Below are 16,416 nucleotides of genomic sequence, written 5' to 3'. Positions count from 1 at the left end.
AGGGTGCCCCAGGGACCAGCCAGCCAGAGCTTCGGGCAGTGTGGGCGCTGCTGGGCCATGTGGAGCGGGTCTGGGAGCCGTCACCCAGGTGGGCCTCCAGGGGAAAGGGCCATGGCTCCTAACTCCACCGTCCAGGTCTCTGCCATTGGCATCCCACAGCCCCGTCTTCCGTCAGTGCTCCCGAGTCCCCGTTCCTGGGCCTGGAGGGCTCCTTTGGGGCAGGCAACATTGGCCACCAGGCCTCTGACCTGCACCAGGAGACACGGGGACCTTTAGCCCCTAAACTCGCATGGAGCAGGACTGCAAACCCAGGAAAGGACATGGGATGTCAGCTGATGAGGCCTGTGACAAGTGAGGTGAGGGCTTTGGGGGAACTGTTGTGGGGCCTGGAGTGTGGAGGCGTCAGCACAGGCCTGGCAGGAGCCCTGAACCGGGACAGTGAGGTCCTGCAGCTGCTGGCCTGGGGTGTGGAGACTCCCAACACAGGGGAAGTCTCCAGGACCCACACACCACTAACAAGATGAGACTTGTGCTCCCGTGGGCTCTAGAGAGGAAGCCCCTCTTAGCCCTCAGCCCCTCCTTCCTCCCTATCCTAAAGTAATTTGATCCTCAGGAATTTGTTCCGCCCTCTTCTGGCCCCCAGCCAACTCTGCATTTGACAAACGCCAGGAAGAGGAAACTGTTGAGAAAACGGAAACTACTGGGGAAAGGGAGGGCTGACTGAGAACCATCCCAGTAACCCGACCACCGCTGGTCTTCGCTGGACACCATGAACCACACTGTCCAAACCTTCTCTCCTGTCAACAGCAGCCAGCCCCCCAACTACGAGATGCTCAAGGAGGAGCACGAGGTGGCTATGCTGGGGGCGCCCCACAACCCTGCTCCCCCGACATCCACCGTGATCCACATCCGCAGCGAGACCTCCGTGCCCGACCATGTTGTCTGGTCCCTGTTCAACACCCTCTTCATGAACCCCTGCTGCCTGGGCTTCATAGCATTCGCCTACTCTGTGAAGGTGCGTATGGCCCTGGGGGAAATCCGGGGGGTGCCGGTGAGCCTGGGGCTCCACCTGCCCAGATGCTGCCTGGGGTGAGGACTTGTGTGTCCCTGTGAGTGTGAGTTTGTGTGCACGTCTGTCCCGTGTGTGCCCACAGCAGTAGCTTTGTCTGTGTGATCTGTGTGTGTGTGGCTTGGGGAATCTGCCCAGTGCAGGTCTAGGAGGAGGCTCCAGGAGGCTGGCTGGCTGGCTCAGAGTCTGTCCCTGGCTATCCACTAGCCCAGAGCAATTCTCCCTACAGCCCAGTAAGAAATTACACCCTCACCTTCCAGACTGGCCCCCAGGCTCTCCCAGAAAGTGAGAAGGGAACTCACAGGTGACTTCACCCCATGGTGGGGAGAACAGCCTGTGCTGGGGCCAAGGCAGAAGGAGGATGAGCCCCGAGGCTCCTGGAGAGTCTGAGCCCGGGTGAGGACGGGGAGGAGGTGGTCCCTGATCTCAGGGCGGGGAGGAGCCAGGGGGAGCCATAGCACGCGGCTCTCAGCTGGGGGATCCTGGTCTCTTCACCATCTCCTCTCCCTCAGTCTAGGGACAGGAAGATGGTTGGCGACATGACCGGGGCCCAGGCGTATGCCTCCACCGCCAAGTGCCTGAACATCTGGGCCCTGATTCTGGGCATCCTCATGACCATTCTGCTCATCGTCATCCCAGTGTTGATCGTCCAGGCCCATCGATAGATCAGGAGGCATCATTGAGGCCAGGAGCTCTGCCCATGACCTGTATCCCACATACTCCACCTTCCATTCCTCGCCCTGCCCCCGGAGCCGCGTCCTGTATCAGCCCTTTATCCTCACACACTTTTCTACAATGGCATTCAATAAAGTGTATATGTTTCCGGTGCTGCTGCGACTTCACCTGGGGAGGGGTCCTGCTGGTTCTGAGACTAAATGTAATGCCAAAGGTTCTTGCCTTAGCCACACCAAAGAAGTGGGTGTGGCGGCTGCCCGCGGCGAGTGTTGGAGACACAGACCAAGAGAAAAAAACTGTAGGCTTTATTGAGCAGAGTGACAGTACAAAGCTTCGACAGCATGGAAGGGGTCCCGAGCGGGTAGCCACTGTTGGTTTTGGGTGATTGCCTTTTAATCTCTTTAAGGCGGGAAATACTTGTGGTGGGAAGATGTTACCAGAGGGAGAAACAAAGGCAGTAAATTATTTTGTGACATGTCTTAGATTTTGAGGAAAAACGGAATTGCAACTTAGGTTTTATCTAATTTTATCTACTTTATGACCTGCAGCGGTATGGCAAAGGAGACAGGATTTCACGGGACTTTACAAAGTATGTTCACAGGAATTGGAATTGGGAGCATAGATAAGGTCCGCTGGTCGCAGAAAAAGGGGCTTTTAACGTTCCTTTTAGTTTTAGTGGGGGGAAGGAAGACAGGGAGAGGACACAGGGAAGCCTACAGCAGAATTTTTGCTGTTTATAGCTTTCTTGAGGAAGAAAACATGCACAAATCCTGGTGTTAGGAATATTGTAGGCATGTATCTTCAGTACTATTCATCCAGGACCGAAGGGAGTCCTGATGCAGGAAAGGAGTGTTTCACAGCTTTCTGAACCCCTACTGGACCCAGGAAGCCCAGCTGGACCCTCCTTTCATGAGCAGGTTGGTCAACCCCTGCACGGCCCCTTCTGGCCTCTGTGCAGCTCTTGGGGATGGGGCAAGTGCTCAGGCCTTCTGGTTTCGGGCCTCCTGCCGTGAGCAGCAGCTGGATCCAGGACCCTGGGAGGAGTTCCTGTGTCCTGCACGTCTCAGCTCCGACTCAAGGTGAGCTCTTTTCGGGAACGTCAGTGCTGAGTTCGGGACACCCTGGGCCCAAGGCCACGCTCTCGGCCTGTCAGCAATCCAGGCTGTCGGCTCAGGACAGAGGGAAGGGTTAAGCCCCCAGTAGGGCCAGGGAGGGGTAAGGTGGCACCGGCTCCCCAGCTGCTCCCAGGCCCTGCTCTGTGGTGCTGAGGACCTGGCTTTAGTTCCTCGGGGTGGAGGGAGCACACAGCTGCCTGCCTCCGAGCTGTCTGGAGCAGCCAGTCCTGCAGATGTGGGCAGCTCAGGCCCCGTGGGAGGGAGGGGGCTTTGTGCCCAGGGCAGCAGCTGAAGGAGCCCCGGGCCTCGCAGCCCCTCCTGGGTGACCAGGTGCTGCTTCGCGGCGGCTGCCCCCTCCAGTCCAGCGGGTATCGGCCCGGCCCCCCCGTGGTGGGGGCAGCACAGGAGAGTGGAGCGACCCTCCTCGAAGGGTCTGACGCCCCGGACAGAGACCCCCGCCCCGACCTGGTTACAGCTCCCTTCCCGGGTTCGGTCTCCGGTGTGCGCATGTGGGGTGCCCCACGGGCGGCCGCGGTAGGAGCTGGGGTGGCCATGCGCGCCCCCGCCCCGCCGTGCACCCCCGACTCCAGGTCTGGATCTACTCGCCCTCCCCACCCTTATCCGCCCCCAGCCCCGGAGCCGCGCTCTCACCCCAGGGGCCGCAAGGGCGATGGACGCAGAGGAAGCGCCCTCTCCCCCTCGGGGTCTCCCGGAGGTGAGTCCCAAAGGGGGCGAACTCCGAAGTGGGTCCCGGGTGGGAGGCGCGCGGCCCCGCCCGGCGGGGAGGGAGAAGCGGCGGAGGCGGGAGCTCAGCGGCGCCCCTGGCGGCGGCCGGCGCAGGTGCAGGTCCCGGAGGAGGCTCCGCCCGCAGCCCAGACCCCCGCGGGGTGGGCGGGACGCGGACCCTGAGACCCGCAGCGCCTGACCGGGGCGGGAGCCCCTCTCCTCCCCCTCGGGCACGTCCCCGGCCGAGCCTTCCCGCCCTCCTCTGGGGCTCCCACCTCCCCTTCACCCGCGGGGGTCCCGATTTCCGCGTCTCCTGGGCCCCTCCCTGGGCAGGGGGTGCAGCCGGAATCCAGGGGTGACCTGCTGGAGGACTTGGTGGCCAGGGAATCACCGTGGGAGGCCGGTCCTGTGACCCCATAATGGGTTCTCTGCGCTCCTGGACGGGCCCATTGGTCGCATCGGGGCAGGGGAATCGCAATAAGGAGAATGTAATTCATGCAGAGTCCGCTGCGGGGGAGACCGGAGTTTTATTATAACTCAAATCCGTCTCCCTAAAAACGTGGGGAGCTGTACGCATGCTCCCTTGAGGCCTTCTTCCCTTCCCAGCTGAAAGGTCCTCGAAGGTCATACACCAGTTAAACCCCGCCGTTTTGCCTCCTCATGCGCATGCTGGAGCCCACTCACCCAGCTCCTGAGATCTTACTGGGAAGCTGCTGACCACGTTTCAGGTGTTTTTCTATCTACTGGGAGACTGACTGCCTTTCCTTGGCGCTGGTTGCTAACAATTATTATTTTAGAGAAACAGTGTAACAACCATCTGACCATCACCTGAGGGGTCGCCTGACATTCCTGGTTGGGGGTGGGAAGCGCTCTCCTGTCCTGCTCAAGCCGGAGGAGCTACCTGCTGTAACAATATCACTGAGAAGAATTATTATAACTGTGAGCTGAGCTAACCCACCCCCATCTTGCCTTTCCCTTAATTATTCCTGGTTTTTGGGGCCAAGCTGACTTTGAGAGACATTTAGGCTATAGTTTAAATGACAACAGGCTTTGTGCAAAACTCAGCGGCTCATCATGATTGAGGACTAAACTCTGATTTTTTGTCTTGCCCAAATTCCTACCTATAAGGGGCTTGGGGAGTCATGCCCTACAAACCATAAATTCTCATCAGATGGGTTTTATTTAACCAAGTATATCATTATTTACTTTCCAACCTGGCCCTGGCAGAACATTACGATATGAGGAAGAAAATAAAAATATTTTACCCCAAAACAAGTTTCTTTGCCATATTTTGAAATGGCCCCAGCAAAGCTGTTCTTTGTAGGGGAAATTTGCAGCTGTAAAGAATCTCTATTAACATAGCTAAATCTTTTTCTTCCAGACCCTCCCAATCCTGAAGAGATTAACAGTCTAGCACCTTTTAGGAATAGGAAACATTCGTCATCTATTGTCCCTAAGGGCAGCCACTATAATAAGACTTCAAAAGAACTTTGGTCTCCATAATTTTTATTTTAACCTGAACACCCCCTTTCTACCAATCCCAGGTCTTTAGACAAACTCAATGACTCAATCGTCAACCAGCGGATTAAATTCACCTGTAGCCTGGGGCACTGCACCGCCCCCCCACCCCCCAGCTTTGTGTTGTCCCGCCTTTCCGGACCAAACCAATGTATTTTTTTTTTTCAATGTATTTCTTAAATGCCTCATGTCTTCCTAAAATGTATAAAACCAAGCTGGGCCCCGACCACCTTGGGCCCATGTTCTCAAGACCTCCTGAGGGCCGCGTCACAGGCCACGGACACTCATATTTTGGCTTAGAATAAATCTCTTCAAATATTTTACAGAGTTCGACTCTTTTCGTCCACATAATTTAGAGCTTAAGATTGGCCTTTTGAGATTCCCCTCCCTTTTTTTTTGCGTGCCTGACACCCATGGCTCCCCCTGGACCTGACAGCTCCTGTGGCCCCACCCGGGAGGGGCGACTCAGCTCAAGAGGACAGAAAGGGTTTATTAAACCCTTTTTTTGAGACGCAGTGTTCTCTGTCGCCCAGTATAGGGTGCGTGGCGGGATCTCGGCTCACTGCAGCCTCCGCCTCCCAAACCCTTTCTTTACTGCAATGCCCTCGCGGGCAGGAAGTCCCCTCCAGCGGTTGCAAATGGATGCCCGCAGCACACACCCGCCCGGTGAGGAGGCACGCTGCACCCAGAGTCGGCCGGTCCCTTCTCCTCTCAATCTCCGGCCTCTGGGAGGCAAACTTGTCCACGCCGGGGTCAGCCTGGCCGGTCCCTCGGCACCCCGTGTAGGGCACGTCTGTCCTCCGGCGCCTCCCGCCTTGGGCTCAGCGTCCTCCCCGTCCCTCCCAGGAGGGTTTCTCCCGCTGTGAACGCAGCCCGTGTGGCCGCATTCTCCCGACAGAGAGCACCTGCGCCGTGCCTGGTCTTGCCCTTTTCCAGAGCCCGCGGCCGGAGTCTCCCCTGCAGAGGAGGAGAGGCCCAAGGCCGCTGCAGGCCTGGCAGGGGCTGCTGTCCACGGGGACCCCGAGGAGTCCGCGGCGAGGAGCGGCCAGGCCGACCAGCTCTGTTCCCGCGGGTGCTGTCTGGGAAACTTCTCGGCTCCGGCCTCTCACCTCCCCGCGGCCCGCGCACCCCCGACGCGCGTGGGGACCGGGATCTGGCCGCGCTGCTGGGCCCTGGCGAGCTGGCGTTCGGCACCCAGGACCCACGACGCGCCCTGCGTCTCCGCCTTCGTGATGCCTCAGACTTCCCGTCACATTTCCAGACTGCGGGATCCCGGGGCCCTCGCTGGCTGCGCCAGAGGGGTCTCCATCTGGCGGGACCCTCTTCCCGAGCTCCCGCGGGGCTCCCGGTCGGAAGCTGCCCTCCCAGGCCCTCGCGAGCGCTGCCCGCCTGGGGAAGGTCCCCGCACCCGCGCGCCCCGCGCCTGGGCCTGGGCACCTGGCTGCGCCTCCTCCCCGGGCCCGGCTGCTGCTCCCGCCGACCTCGCTGCCTCGGAGCGAGTGCCTTTCCCTGATCCCGCGGCGCCGGGCCCGCCCCTCACTCCCCAGGACCCCCGAGCCGGCTTCACTCCCTGGTCACGCTCGCGAAAGTGGAACCCCCGGGGAGAGGGCGCCGCAGGGTGAGCGGCGGGGGGAGCTGGAGGCAGTTAGCAATGTCGGCACCGAGTTAGGCCCCGGGAGAGCCCTTCAGTACCGCCGGCTGAGGCGGAAGGCAGGCGGGGCTTGTCGTCGCGGTCCCACTGCCGGCAGCCTGAGAGCCAGAATCCCCCGAGGGACAAGGCACCCGTGGGAGGAGGACCCCCACCGTCACAATGAGGCCCTGCCTTGTCCCCAGGAACTCTTCCACCCAGGAGGCCCAGCTGCGTTTGGGTTCAGACTTCAGAGTTTCCGTCCGACTTGGTGGAAAAGTCACTGGGTATGACCGGCTTGTGTCGTCAGCCCACAGCGCGGGGGGGTCCGCCCCACCCTCGGGCCACTGGCTGCCCCCACCCCAGGGGAGCAGGGAAGATGCCGGCTGGACTGGAGGAGGCAGCTGCTAGGACCCAGCACACCTGGATCACCCAGGAGGGGCTGCAGCCCTGAGGTTCCTTCAGCTGCTACCCTAGGAACAAAGCCCCTGCCTCTTCCACAGGGCCTAAGCTGCACACATCTGCAAGACCAGCTGCTCCAGCCAGCTCAGAGGCAGGTTGTCCTGGCCCAAAGGTATTTTGGACAGTGTGTCCTTACCTTGGTGTCAGAGAAACGCCCACCCCACGGTCCTGGTCCAGCTGCTGCCCCCAGCAGGAGGCGGAAACCAGCAAATTCTGAGCACATCCCTGCTCCCCTGAGAGCTTCACAGAGGAGGGATATGGCTGTGCAGGGGCTGACCACTGGGCTGTCTCAGGACTAGGCTGGGACCTCTCAGCAGGGTCCCCACTCCAGGTGAAGTCACAGCATCATCACAAGCACGTGCACTTTATTGAATGACACTGTAGACAGGTGTGTGGGCATAAACTGCTGTATCTAGGGGCAGGACCAAGGGGGCAGGGCCAACAGCCCCAGCGTGCAGGGCCAGCATTGCACAGTGGAGTACAAGGGTTGCAGGCTATGGGCAGCTACTAGTAACCCCGTTTTTCATGTACTATCTGTAACATAACATGGTAGACTGTCACAGAGCCAAACACCAGTAACAGGATGAATCCAATGGTCATGAGGATGCCCAGAATCAGGGCCCAGATGTTCAGGCACTTGGCGGTGGAGGCATACGCCTGGGCCCCGGTCACATCGCCAACCATCTTCCTGTCCCTAGACTGGGGGAGAGGAGATGGTGAAGAGACCAGGATCCCCCAGCTGAGAGCCGCGTGCTATGGCTCCCCCTGGCTCCTCCCCGCCCTGAGATCAGGGACCACCTCCTCCCCGTCCTCACCCGGGCTCAGACTCTCCAGGAGCCTCGGGGCTCATCCTCCTTCTGCCTTGGCCCCAGCACAGGCTGTTCTCCCCACCATGGGGTGAAGTCACCTGTAAGTTCCCTTCTCACTTTCTGGGAGAGCCTGGGGGCCAGTCTGGAAGGTGAAGGTGTAATTTCTTACTGGGCTGTAGGGAGAACTGCTCTGGGCTAGTGGATAGCCAGGGACAAACTCTGAGCCAGCCAGCTAGCCTCCTGGAGCCTCCTCCTAGACCTGCACTGGGCAGATTCCCCAAGCCACACACACACAGATCACACAGACAAAGCTACTGCCGTGGGCACACACGGGACAGACATGCACACAAACTCACACTCACAGGGACACACAAGTCCCCACCCCAGGCAGCATCTGGGCAGGTGGAGCCCCAGGCTCACCGGCACCCCCCGGATTTCCCCCAGGGCCATACGCACCTTCACAGAGTAGGCGAATGCTATGAAGCCCAGACAGCACCAGTTCAAGAAGAGGGTGTTGAACAGGGACCAGACGACATGGTCGGGCACGGAGATCTCGCTGTGGATGTTGATCACAGTGGACCTTGGAAGGATGGTGCTGGGGGGTGCCCCCAGCACAGTCACCTCGTGCTCCTCCTTGTGCATCTTCTGGCTTTGGGGAAGAAAGTGTTGAGTAAGGTTTGAGAAGTGTGGTTTTCCGCGTGGAGCGAAGGGCCGCTGTGGTGTCCGGATGCTGGGACGGTGCTCAGTGAGCCCTCCTTTCCCCTGTCGTTTCAGTTTCTCAGAAGTGTGTATTTCTCTTTTCTATTTCCTTCCTGCTGTTTGTAAATTGGTGAATTAGCCGGGGACCAATGAGGTGTGGTACAAATTCTTGAGGATCAAATTACTTTATGGAAGGGTGGGAGGAAAGGCTGAAGGTGAAGGGGAGGGGCTTCCTCATCAGAAACTGAAGTCAGGACTAGTGACTTCCTAAGTGTGGGGTTTAGGGGGCCCTGGGGATTTTACCCAGGCTTGGGTTCTGTCCACCCCAGGCCAGCAAGTGCAGGACCTCACTGTCCCGTTTCAGGGCCCCTGCCAGGCCCCCACTGGGGTCTTCACACTCCAGGCGCCAGGACAATCCCGCCAAAGCCCTCACCTCACTTGTCACAGGCCTCTCTCCTGAAATCCTTGCTCTTTCCTCAGGTTGCAGTCCTGCTCTGTGCGGGTTTGGGGGCTAAACCTCCCAGTGTCTCCTGGTGCAGGTCAGAGGTCTGGTGGCCAAAGTTTCCTGCCCCAAAGCAGCCCTCCAGGCCCAGGAACGGGGACTCTGGGGAGAAGTGACTCCCCAGAGGGGAGTGTGTTGAGACACAGGGAGGATTCCAGGGCCTGACGGGGGAGCTTCGGCGCACAGGGCACACATGTGCCACCCTCTACCTCCCGGGTCCCAGCATTTCCCATGGCTTTGGTTGGGGTGAGTGCTGGATGACCTAGGCGTTGGGTCCTAGCCATGCAGGAGAGACCTGGAGGGCTGGCAAAGCCAAGTCTGGGGCTGTCAGGCCTGGGTGCGCCTTCACAGGGACGGGGAATTGTGGACTAAGTAGCAGGAGTGAGCCCTCAGGCACAAGGATCATGAATTACAAATTGCAAATTACATAAAGGAAAAATCAGAGCCCGAAGGTGGGCCCGCAATTATTAATATAATGTTCTTAAGTTCTTTTTCTGCTTTCTTTTCTGCCTGCTTTAAGTCTGCTGTTACTTTTCTACAGAGATAAAATCCACTGTTTGCATCCAACCATTTCTTTTTATTGTTTGTGTAAACCAATGAATTTGTATTACTATCTCATAGCTAGAGTTCTGAAGTAAAAGCCATACTTTTGCTTGAGTGTGTATGTGTGTGTATGTGCACATACACATATTTCGTTATGTGTTTTTGGCCACAAGTTACCAAATTTAGCTTACACTTAAAGAGTACTCATAAATTAAATAATAAGCCTAAATGCTTTTCACGTTCATGTGACTTAAGTAGAATCTTTAATAAGCTAGCTTTAAAATTACTGGTAACGTTAGAAATTGTACCAGGACGAGCCACAGACAAAACCTTCAGACATCGAGTTGAGGAAAGAAAGGGCTTTATTTGGCCTTTATTCAGCCAGGAGCATCAGCGGACTTAACATCTCAAACACCGAGCTCCAGAACCATCAGCCCCTCCCTACCCATTGCAGCTAAAAAAAAAAAGAGCTAGCCCTCGCCCTTGCTTGGAGTCACTCCTGGGCCTCCCCAAATTGCACACCAACCCCCCACCCTCCACCCACCCCTCAACAGGTCGCCGCCAGCCCAACCACATCCCAGGCCACTTAGACCAAACTATGGCTGGGTCCCGGCAAGCCAGGGGTGGATGTGGGTAGAGCCTGCTCTGAGACATCGAGGGCTGCCTACACAAACTCCCCACAAGGCTCTGTGACCTCCTATCAAAGGCCACACGTCACTGCGGAGTGGGGTGGGGCTTGAATTTCCTGTGGAAGGTATTTTGGAAGCTTCTTTAAACCATGGACGGTTTAGGGAGGAAGAAACTGCAGGGCACAAGAGGGAGACAGGATTCTGAGGGGCAGGCATGGAACTGAAACCACCTTTGCAAAAGTCATAGCTGAGAATATGATGACAGTGAAGGAGTTCTGACCCTAACCAACTCCACCTGGCTCCTAACCTCCAAGCTGCCCTTGCGCATCCCTGGGCTTAGCCTAAACTAATCTGGAGAGAAACAGTTTACAGATCAAGACTGAACAAGCCCCCTTCCTGCCTAGGGACCAGACTGCCTTTGCAAGACTAACAAATTAGCTGCAAGATTAGAAATTATGTTTTAGGAGTCATGCAGCTGGAGGAGGTAAGATTCTGACCCCGCCAGCCCCTAAATTGCTCCCGGGGATCACAGCACTACTGTAGAACCTAGGATCAGAGTTTGAGATACTTTACAGACCCCGTACTCAATGGATCAGCTGGCACCACCCAGATCCACAATCTGGCTCATCTGGTCCTGTGGCCCCCACCCAGGAACTGGGTTAGGGTTAGGAAGACAGCTTCGACTCCCCAAGACTTCATCTCCAACCGGACCGGTCAGCACTCCTGACTCACTGGCCGCCTACCCACCATATCATCCTTCAAAACTCGGATACCCACGTTTTTGGGGAGACGGATTTGAGTAATAATAAAACTCCGGTCTCCCCCGCAGCGGACTCTGCATGAATTACATTCTCCTTATTGCGATTCCCCTGCCCCGATGCGACCAATGGGCCCGTCCAGGAGCGCAGAGAACCCATTATGGGGTCACAGGACCGGCCTCCCACGGTGATTCCCTGGCCACCAAGTCCTCCAGCAGGTCACCCCTGGATTCCGGCTGCACCCCCTGCCCAGGGAGGGGCCCAGGAGACGCGGAAATCGGGACCCCCGCGGGTGAAGGGGAGGTGGGAGCCCCAGAGGAGGGCGGGAAGGCTCGGCCGGGGACGTGCCCGAGGGGGAGGAGAGGGGCTCCCGCCCCGGTCAGGCGCTGCGGGTCTCAGGGTCCGCGTCCCGCCCACCCCGCGGGGGTCTGGGCTGCGGGCGGAGCCTCCTCCGGGACCTGCACCTGCGCCGGCCGCCGCCAGGGGCGCCGCTGAGCTCCCGCCTCCGCCGCTTCTCCCTCCCCGCCGGGCGGGGCCGCGCGCCTCCCACCCGGGACCCACTTCGGAGTTGGCCCCCTTTGGGACTCACCTCCGGGAGACCCCGAGGGGAAGAGGGCGCTTCCTCTGCGTCCATCGCCCTTGCGGCCCCTGGGGTGAGAGCGCGGCTCCGGGGCTGGGGGCGGATAAGGGTGGGGAGGGCGAGTAGATCCAGACCTGGAGTCGGGGGTGCACGGCGGGGCGGGGGCGCGCATGGCCACCCCAGCTCCTACCGCGGCCGCCCGTGGGGCACCCCACATGCGCACACCGGAGACCGAACCCGGGAAGGGAGCTGTAACCAGGTCGGGGCGGGGGTCTCTGTCCGGGGCGTCAGACCCTTCGAGGAGGGTCGCTCCACTCTCCTGTGCTGCCCCCACCACGGGGGGGCCGGGCCGATACCCGCTGGACTGGAGGGGGCAGCCGCCGCGAAGCAGCACCTGGTCACCCAGGAGGGGCTGCGAGGCCCGGGGCTCCTTCAGCTGCTGCCCTGGGCACAAAGCCCCCTCCCTCCCACGGGGCCTGAGCTGCCCACATCTGCAGGACTGGCTGCTCCAGACAGCTCGGAGGCAGGCAGCTGTGTGCTCCCTCCACCCCGAGGAACTAAAGCCAGGTCCTCAGCACCACAGAGCAGGGCCTGGGAGCAGCTGGGGAGCCGGTGCCACCTTACCCCTCCCTGGCCCTACTGGGGGCTTAACCCTTCCCTCTGTCCTGAGCCGACAGCCTGGATTGCTGACAGGCCGAGAGCGTGGCCTTGGGCCCAGGGTGTCCCGAACTCAGCACTGACGTTCCCGAAAAGAGCTCACCTTGAGTCGGAGCTGAGACGTGCAGGACACAGGAACTCCTCCCAGGGTCCTGGATCCAGCTGCTGCTCACGGCAGGAGGCCCGAAACCAGAAGGCCTGAGCACTTGCCCCATCCCCAAGAACTGCACAGAGGCTGGAAGGGACAGTGCAGGGGCTGACCAACCTGCTCAGTCTCAGAACCACGCTCCGAACCCTCAGCAGGACCCCTCCCCAGGTGAAGTCGCAGCAGCACCAGAAACACGTGCACTTTATTGAATGCCATTGTAGAAAAGTGTGTGAGGATAAAGGGCTGATACAGGACTCGGCCCGGGGGGCAGGGCGAGGAATGGAAGGTGGAGTACGTGGGATACAGGTCATGGGCAGAGCTCCTGGCCTCAATGATGCCTCCTGATCTATTGATAGGCCTGGAAGATCAACACTGGGATGACGATGAGCAGAATGGTCATGAGGATGCCCAGAATCAGGGCCCAGATGTTCAGGCACTTGGCGGTGGAGGCATACGCCTGGGCCCCGGTCATGTCGCCAACCATCTTCCTGTCCCTAGACTGGGGGAGAGGAGATGGTGAAGAGACCAGGATCCCCCAGCTGAGAGCCGCGTGCTATGGCTCCCCCTGGCTCCTCCCCGCCCTGAGATCAGGGACCACCTCCTCCCCGTCCTCACCCGGGCTCAGACTCTCCAGGAGCCTCGGGGCTCATCCTCCTTCTGCCTTGGCCCCAGCACAGGCTGTTCTCCCCACCATGGGGTGAAGTCACCTGTGAGTTCCCTTCTCACTTTCTGGGAGAGCCTGGGGGCCAGTCTGGAAGGTGAGGGTGTAATTTCTTACTGGGCTGTAGGGAGAATTGCTCTGGGCTAGTGGATAGCCAGGGACAGACTCTGAGCCAGCCAGCCAGCCTCCTGGAGCCTCCTCCTAGACCTGCACTGGGCAGATTCCCCAAGCCACACACACACAGATCACACAGACAAAGCTACTGCCGTGGGCACACACGGGACAGACGTGCACACAAACTCACACTCACAGGGACACACAAGTCCCCACCCCAGGCAGCATCTGGGCAGGTGGAGCCCCAGGCTCACCGGCACCCCCCGGATTTCCACCAGGGCCATACGCACCTTCACGGAGTAGGCGAATGCTATGAAGCCCAGGCAGCAGGGGTTCATGAAGAGGGTGTTGAACAGGGACCAGACAACATGGTCCGGCACGGAGGTCTCGCTGCGGATGTGGATCACGGTGGATGTCGGGGGAGCAGGGTTGTGGGGCGCCCCCAGCACAGCCACCTCGTGCTCCTCCTTGAGCATCTCATAGTTGGGGAGCTGGCCGCTGTTGACAGGAGAGAAGGTTTGGACAGTGTGGTTCATGGTGTCCAGCGAAGACCAGCGGTGGTCGGGTTACTGGGATGGTTCTCAGTCAGCCCTCCCTTTCCCCAGTAGTTTCGGTTTCTCAACAGTTTCCTTTTCCTGGCATTTGTCAAATCGGGATTTGGCCGGGGCCAGATGAGGGCGGAACAAATTCCTGAGGATCAAATTACTTTAGGATAGGGAGGAAGGAAGGGCTGAGGGCTAAGAGGGGCTTCCTCTCTAGAGCCCACGGGAGTACAAGTCTCATCTTGTTAGTGGTGTGGGGGTCCTGGAGACTTCCCCTGTGTTGGGAGTCTCCACACCCCAGGCCAGCAGCTGCAGGACCTCACTGTCCCGGTTCAGGGCTCCTGCCAGGCCTGTGCTGATGCCTCCACACTCCAGGCCCCACAACCGTTCCCCCAAAGCCCTCACCTCCGCCAGGCACCGTGGCTCACGCGTGTAATCCCAGCACTTTTGGAGGCTGAGGCGGGCGGATCACGAGGTCAGGAGATCGAGACCATCCTGGCTAACACGGTGAAACCTCGTCTCTACTAAATATACAAAACAAAAAAAAAAAAATTAGCCTGGTGTGATGGCGGGCAGCTGTAGTCCCAGCTACTCGAGAGGCTGAGGTAGGAGAATGGCGTGAATCGGCGAGGCGGAGCTTGCAGTGAGCCAAGATCGTGCCACTGCACTCCAGCCTGGGCAACAGAGGCAGACTCCGTCTCAAAAAAAAAAAAAAAAAAGCCCTCACCTCACTTGTCACAGGCCTCATCTGCTGACAGCTGACATCCCTTGTCCTTTCCTGGGGTTGCAGTCCTGCTCCATGCAGGTTTAGGGACTAAAGGTCCCCGTGTCTCCTGGTGCAGGTCAGAGGCCTGGTGGCCAATGTTGCCTGCCCCAAAGGAGCCCTCCAGGCCCAGGAACAGGGACTCTGGGGAGCACTGACGGAAGACGGGGCTGTGGGATGCCAATGGCAGAGACCTGGACGGTGGAGTTAGGAGCCATGGCCCTTTCCCCTGGAGGCCCACCTGGGTGACGGCTCCCAGACCCGCTCCACACGGCCCAGCAGCGCCCACACTGCCCAGAGCTCTGGCTGGCTGGTCCCTGGGGCACCCTCCAGATTCCCAGGTTCTGATCATCTCTGCCTCTTCCCTGGGTCCTCACACGGGTGCCAGCTGCTTCCCGTAGTTGCCGCCTGTTTTTCCCATGAACCGGTGTTGCCTCTGAAGAGTTCCTGAGGTTACAGCCTTCCTGTGGAAACACCTTGTGTGGCCTCTGGGTTTCTTCCTGGACCCTCCTTGGCAGAGGCTATTGCGGCAAACTGAGCTGATGCTGTACACTTGGGCTTGTCAGAGGGGGCAGTGTGGGTCACGGGGCAGGAGTGTGGCCTGCAGGCCTGTGTGCACCGCGACCCGCGACCTGTTTAATTCCTGATGTGCTACGTGGGCCCATTTTCCTGGGCTTATTCGCCCACCAGGCCAGACTCCCCAGAGGACATCGCTGAAGGTGGAATTTACAGAGATGGGCAGCTGCTCACCCTGCTGTAGCCTTTCACCTCAGCGGGCGGTCAGGTCCATGTCAGTAACTTCCAGAGCTTACATGACAGTAGCGTGCAGCCGTGTAACTGCAGAGTGATGTGTTTGAGTAATGATGACTTTGGCTCTATAAGATACATTGTATTGATAATTTCTAAGATTTATGATTTAACTTTAACAATGGCTGTGTCTACCATCGACTCACAGTGCTTCTCGACGTCGAACACCCTAAGTCCTCCTCCTTCTGCTGGCTGGGGTGAGCTCTAAGGACTTAGCCATGTCCAGGCCTCCAGAGGCCTTCTGTCCTGGGCCATGTCTCCCTGACACACAGAATGTCCTGGGATCTGTGTCTGGCTCTGCCGTGGGGACACCTCCCCTCTTCGTGGTCTGAAGCCCTCCTGACTGGACTGGAGTGCTGACTGAAAACCAAAATTAAAAATCTAAGCCCCCCACTGCCCCCATGACTGAATGGAGCTCCCTTGGCCAAGGGGGTCCCAAACAAACCTGAAAAACTGAATTCACACCGTCGAAGGGAAAGGGAGGTTGGACAGACCTACTCATATCCCCTCCCTGTGGAGTTTAGGCACAACCGACCAGCATTAACACTGAGATGGAGCTCATAGTACTGACAAAACAGACTCTTCGTAGCAATAAGTTACCAAATTCCAACCTGACCGTGGTACAGCATCACATGACAGTGTAAACCCTAAATATCTGAGAAAGTTCTCAGTCGATTTAGGACCAAGGTTAAGGATGCGCGGGTGACACAGCCTCAGGAGGTCCTGACAGGGTGCCCAAGATGATCGGGGCACAGCTGGTTTTATACATTTGAGGGAGACATGGACATCAATATATGTACGACGTTCATTAGTTCAGTCTGGAAAGATGGGACAACTCGAAGTGGGAGGGGGCTTCCAGGTCATAGGTCGAGAAGAGACAAAGGATCGCACTGTTTTGAGTTTCTGATTAGCCTTTGCAAAGGAAGCAATCAGATATGCATTATCTCAGCGGACAGAAGGGTAAGTTTGAGTTCTACTTGTCTTTTGTCCGCAAGGAAATTCCCTGTGGACA

General features: G+C 58.5%; 3 protein-coding genes across 4 annotated transcripts; 1 reads left to right on the top strand and 2 right to left on the bottom strand.

Annotated features, from left to right (window-relative positions):
* The first annotated feature begins 375 nt into the window (after positions 1 to 375).
* On the top strand, positions 376 to 1,896 carry LOC129007169 (interferon-induced transmembrane protein 3-like). The gene is made up of 2 exons (XM_054437639.2): positions 376 to 1,015; positions 1,582 to 1,896. Exons 1-2 carry the CDS (start codon positions 770 to 772, stop codon positions 1,732 to 1,734), a joined length of 399 nt encoding a protein of 132 aa, XP_054293614.1. The 5' UTR covers positions 376 to 769; the 3' UTR covers positions 1,735 to 1,896.
* Positions 1,897 to 7,537: 5,641 nt separating this feature from the next.
* IFITM1 (interferon induced transmembrane protein 1) lies at positions 7,538 to 11,660 on the bottom strand. Of its 2 annotated transcripts, XM_063670615.1 has the most exons (3): positions 9,134 to 11,660; positions 8,458 to 8,816; positions 7,538 to 7,891 (listed from the first exon to the last, which is right to left on the bottom strand). In XM_063670615.1, exons 2-3 carry the CDS (start codon positions 8,641 to 8,643, stop codon positions 7,700 to 7,702), a joined length of 378 nt encoding a protein of 125 aa, XP_063526685.1. In that variant the 5' UTR covers positions 8,644 to 8,816; positions 9,134 to 11,660; the 3' UTR covers positions 7,538 to 7,699. The 2 variants fall into 2 exon arrangements, with proteins under 2 accessions (XP_063526685.1, XP_054293612.1); XM_054437637.2 differs by having other exon boundaries at positions 8,458 to 11,660.
* A 1,041-nt stretch (positions 11,661 to 12,701) lies between these two features.
* On the bottom strand, positions 12,702 to 13,939 carry LOC129007167 (interferon-induced transmembrane protein 3). The gene is made up of 2 exons (XM_054437636.2): positions 13,583 to 13,939; positions 12,702 to 13,016 (listed from the first exon to the last, which is right to left on the bottom strand). The coding sequence occupies exons 1-2, from the start codon at positions 13,826 to 13,828 to the stop codon at positions 12,864 to 12,866; spliced, it is 399 nt and encodes a 132-aa protein (XP_054293611.2). The 5' UTR covers positions 13,829 to 13,939; the 3' UTR covers positions 12,702 to 12,863.
* Between the last annotated feature and the right edge of the window lie 2,477 nt (positions 13,940 to 16,416).

Source organism: Pongo pygmaeus, chromosome 9 (assembly GCF_028885625.2).
Source record: "Pongo pygmaeus isolate AG05252 chromosome 9, NHGRI_mPonPyg2-v2.0_pri, whole genome shotgun sequence".
NCBI lineage: Eukaryota > Metazoa > Chordata > Mammalia > Primates > Hominidae > Pongo > Pongo pygmaeus.
The sequence above is the reverse complement of the archived record's forward strand: the minus strand, read 5'-3'. Positions and strand labels throughout refer to the sequence as shown.

Coding starts and splice junctions, on each gene's coding strand:
- LOC129007169 (XM_054437639.2), top strand. CDS start 770: ATGAACCACACTGTCCAAACCTTCTCTCCTGTCAACAGCAGCCAGCCC. Junction 1,016..1,581: donor CATTCGCCTACTCTGTGAAG/GTGCGTATGGCC, acceptor CCTCTCCCTCAG/TCTAGGGACAGGAAGATGGT.
- IFITM1 (XM_054437637.2), bottom strand. CDS start 8,643: ATGCACAAGGAGGAGCACGAGGTGACTGTGCTGGGGGCACCCCCCAGC. Junction 7,892..8,457: donor CATTCGCCTACTCTGTGAAG/GTGCGTATGGCC, acceptor CCTCTCCCCCAG/TCTAGGGACAGGAAGATGGT.
- LOC129007167 (XM_054437636.2), bottom strand. CDS start 13,828: ATGAACCACACTGTCCAAACCTTCTCTCCTGTCAACAGCGGCCAGCTC. Junction 13,017..13,582: donor CATTCGCCTACTCCGTGAAG/GTGCGTATGGCC, acceptor CCTCTCCCCCAG/TCTAGGGACAGGAAGATGGT.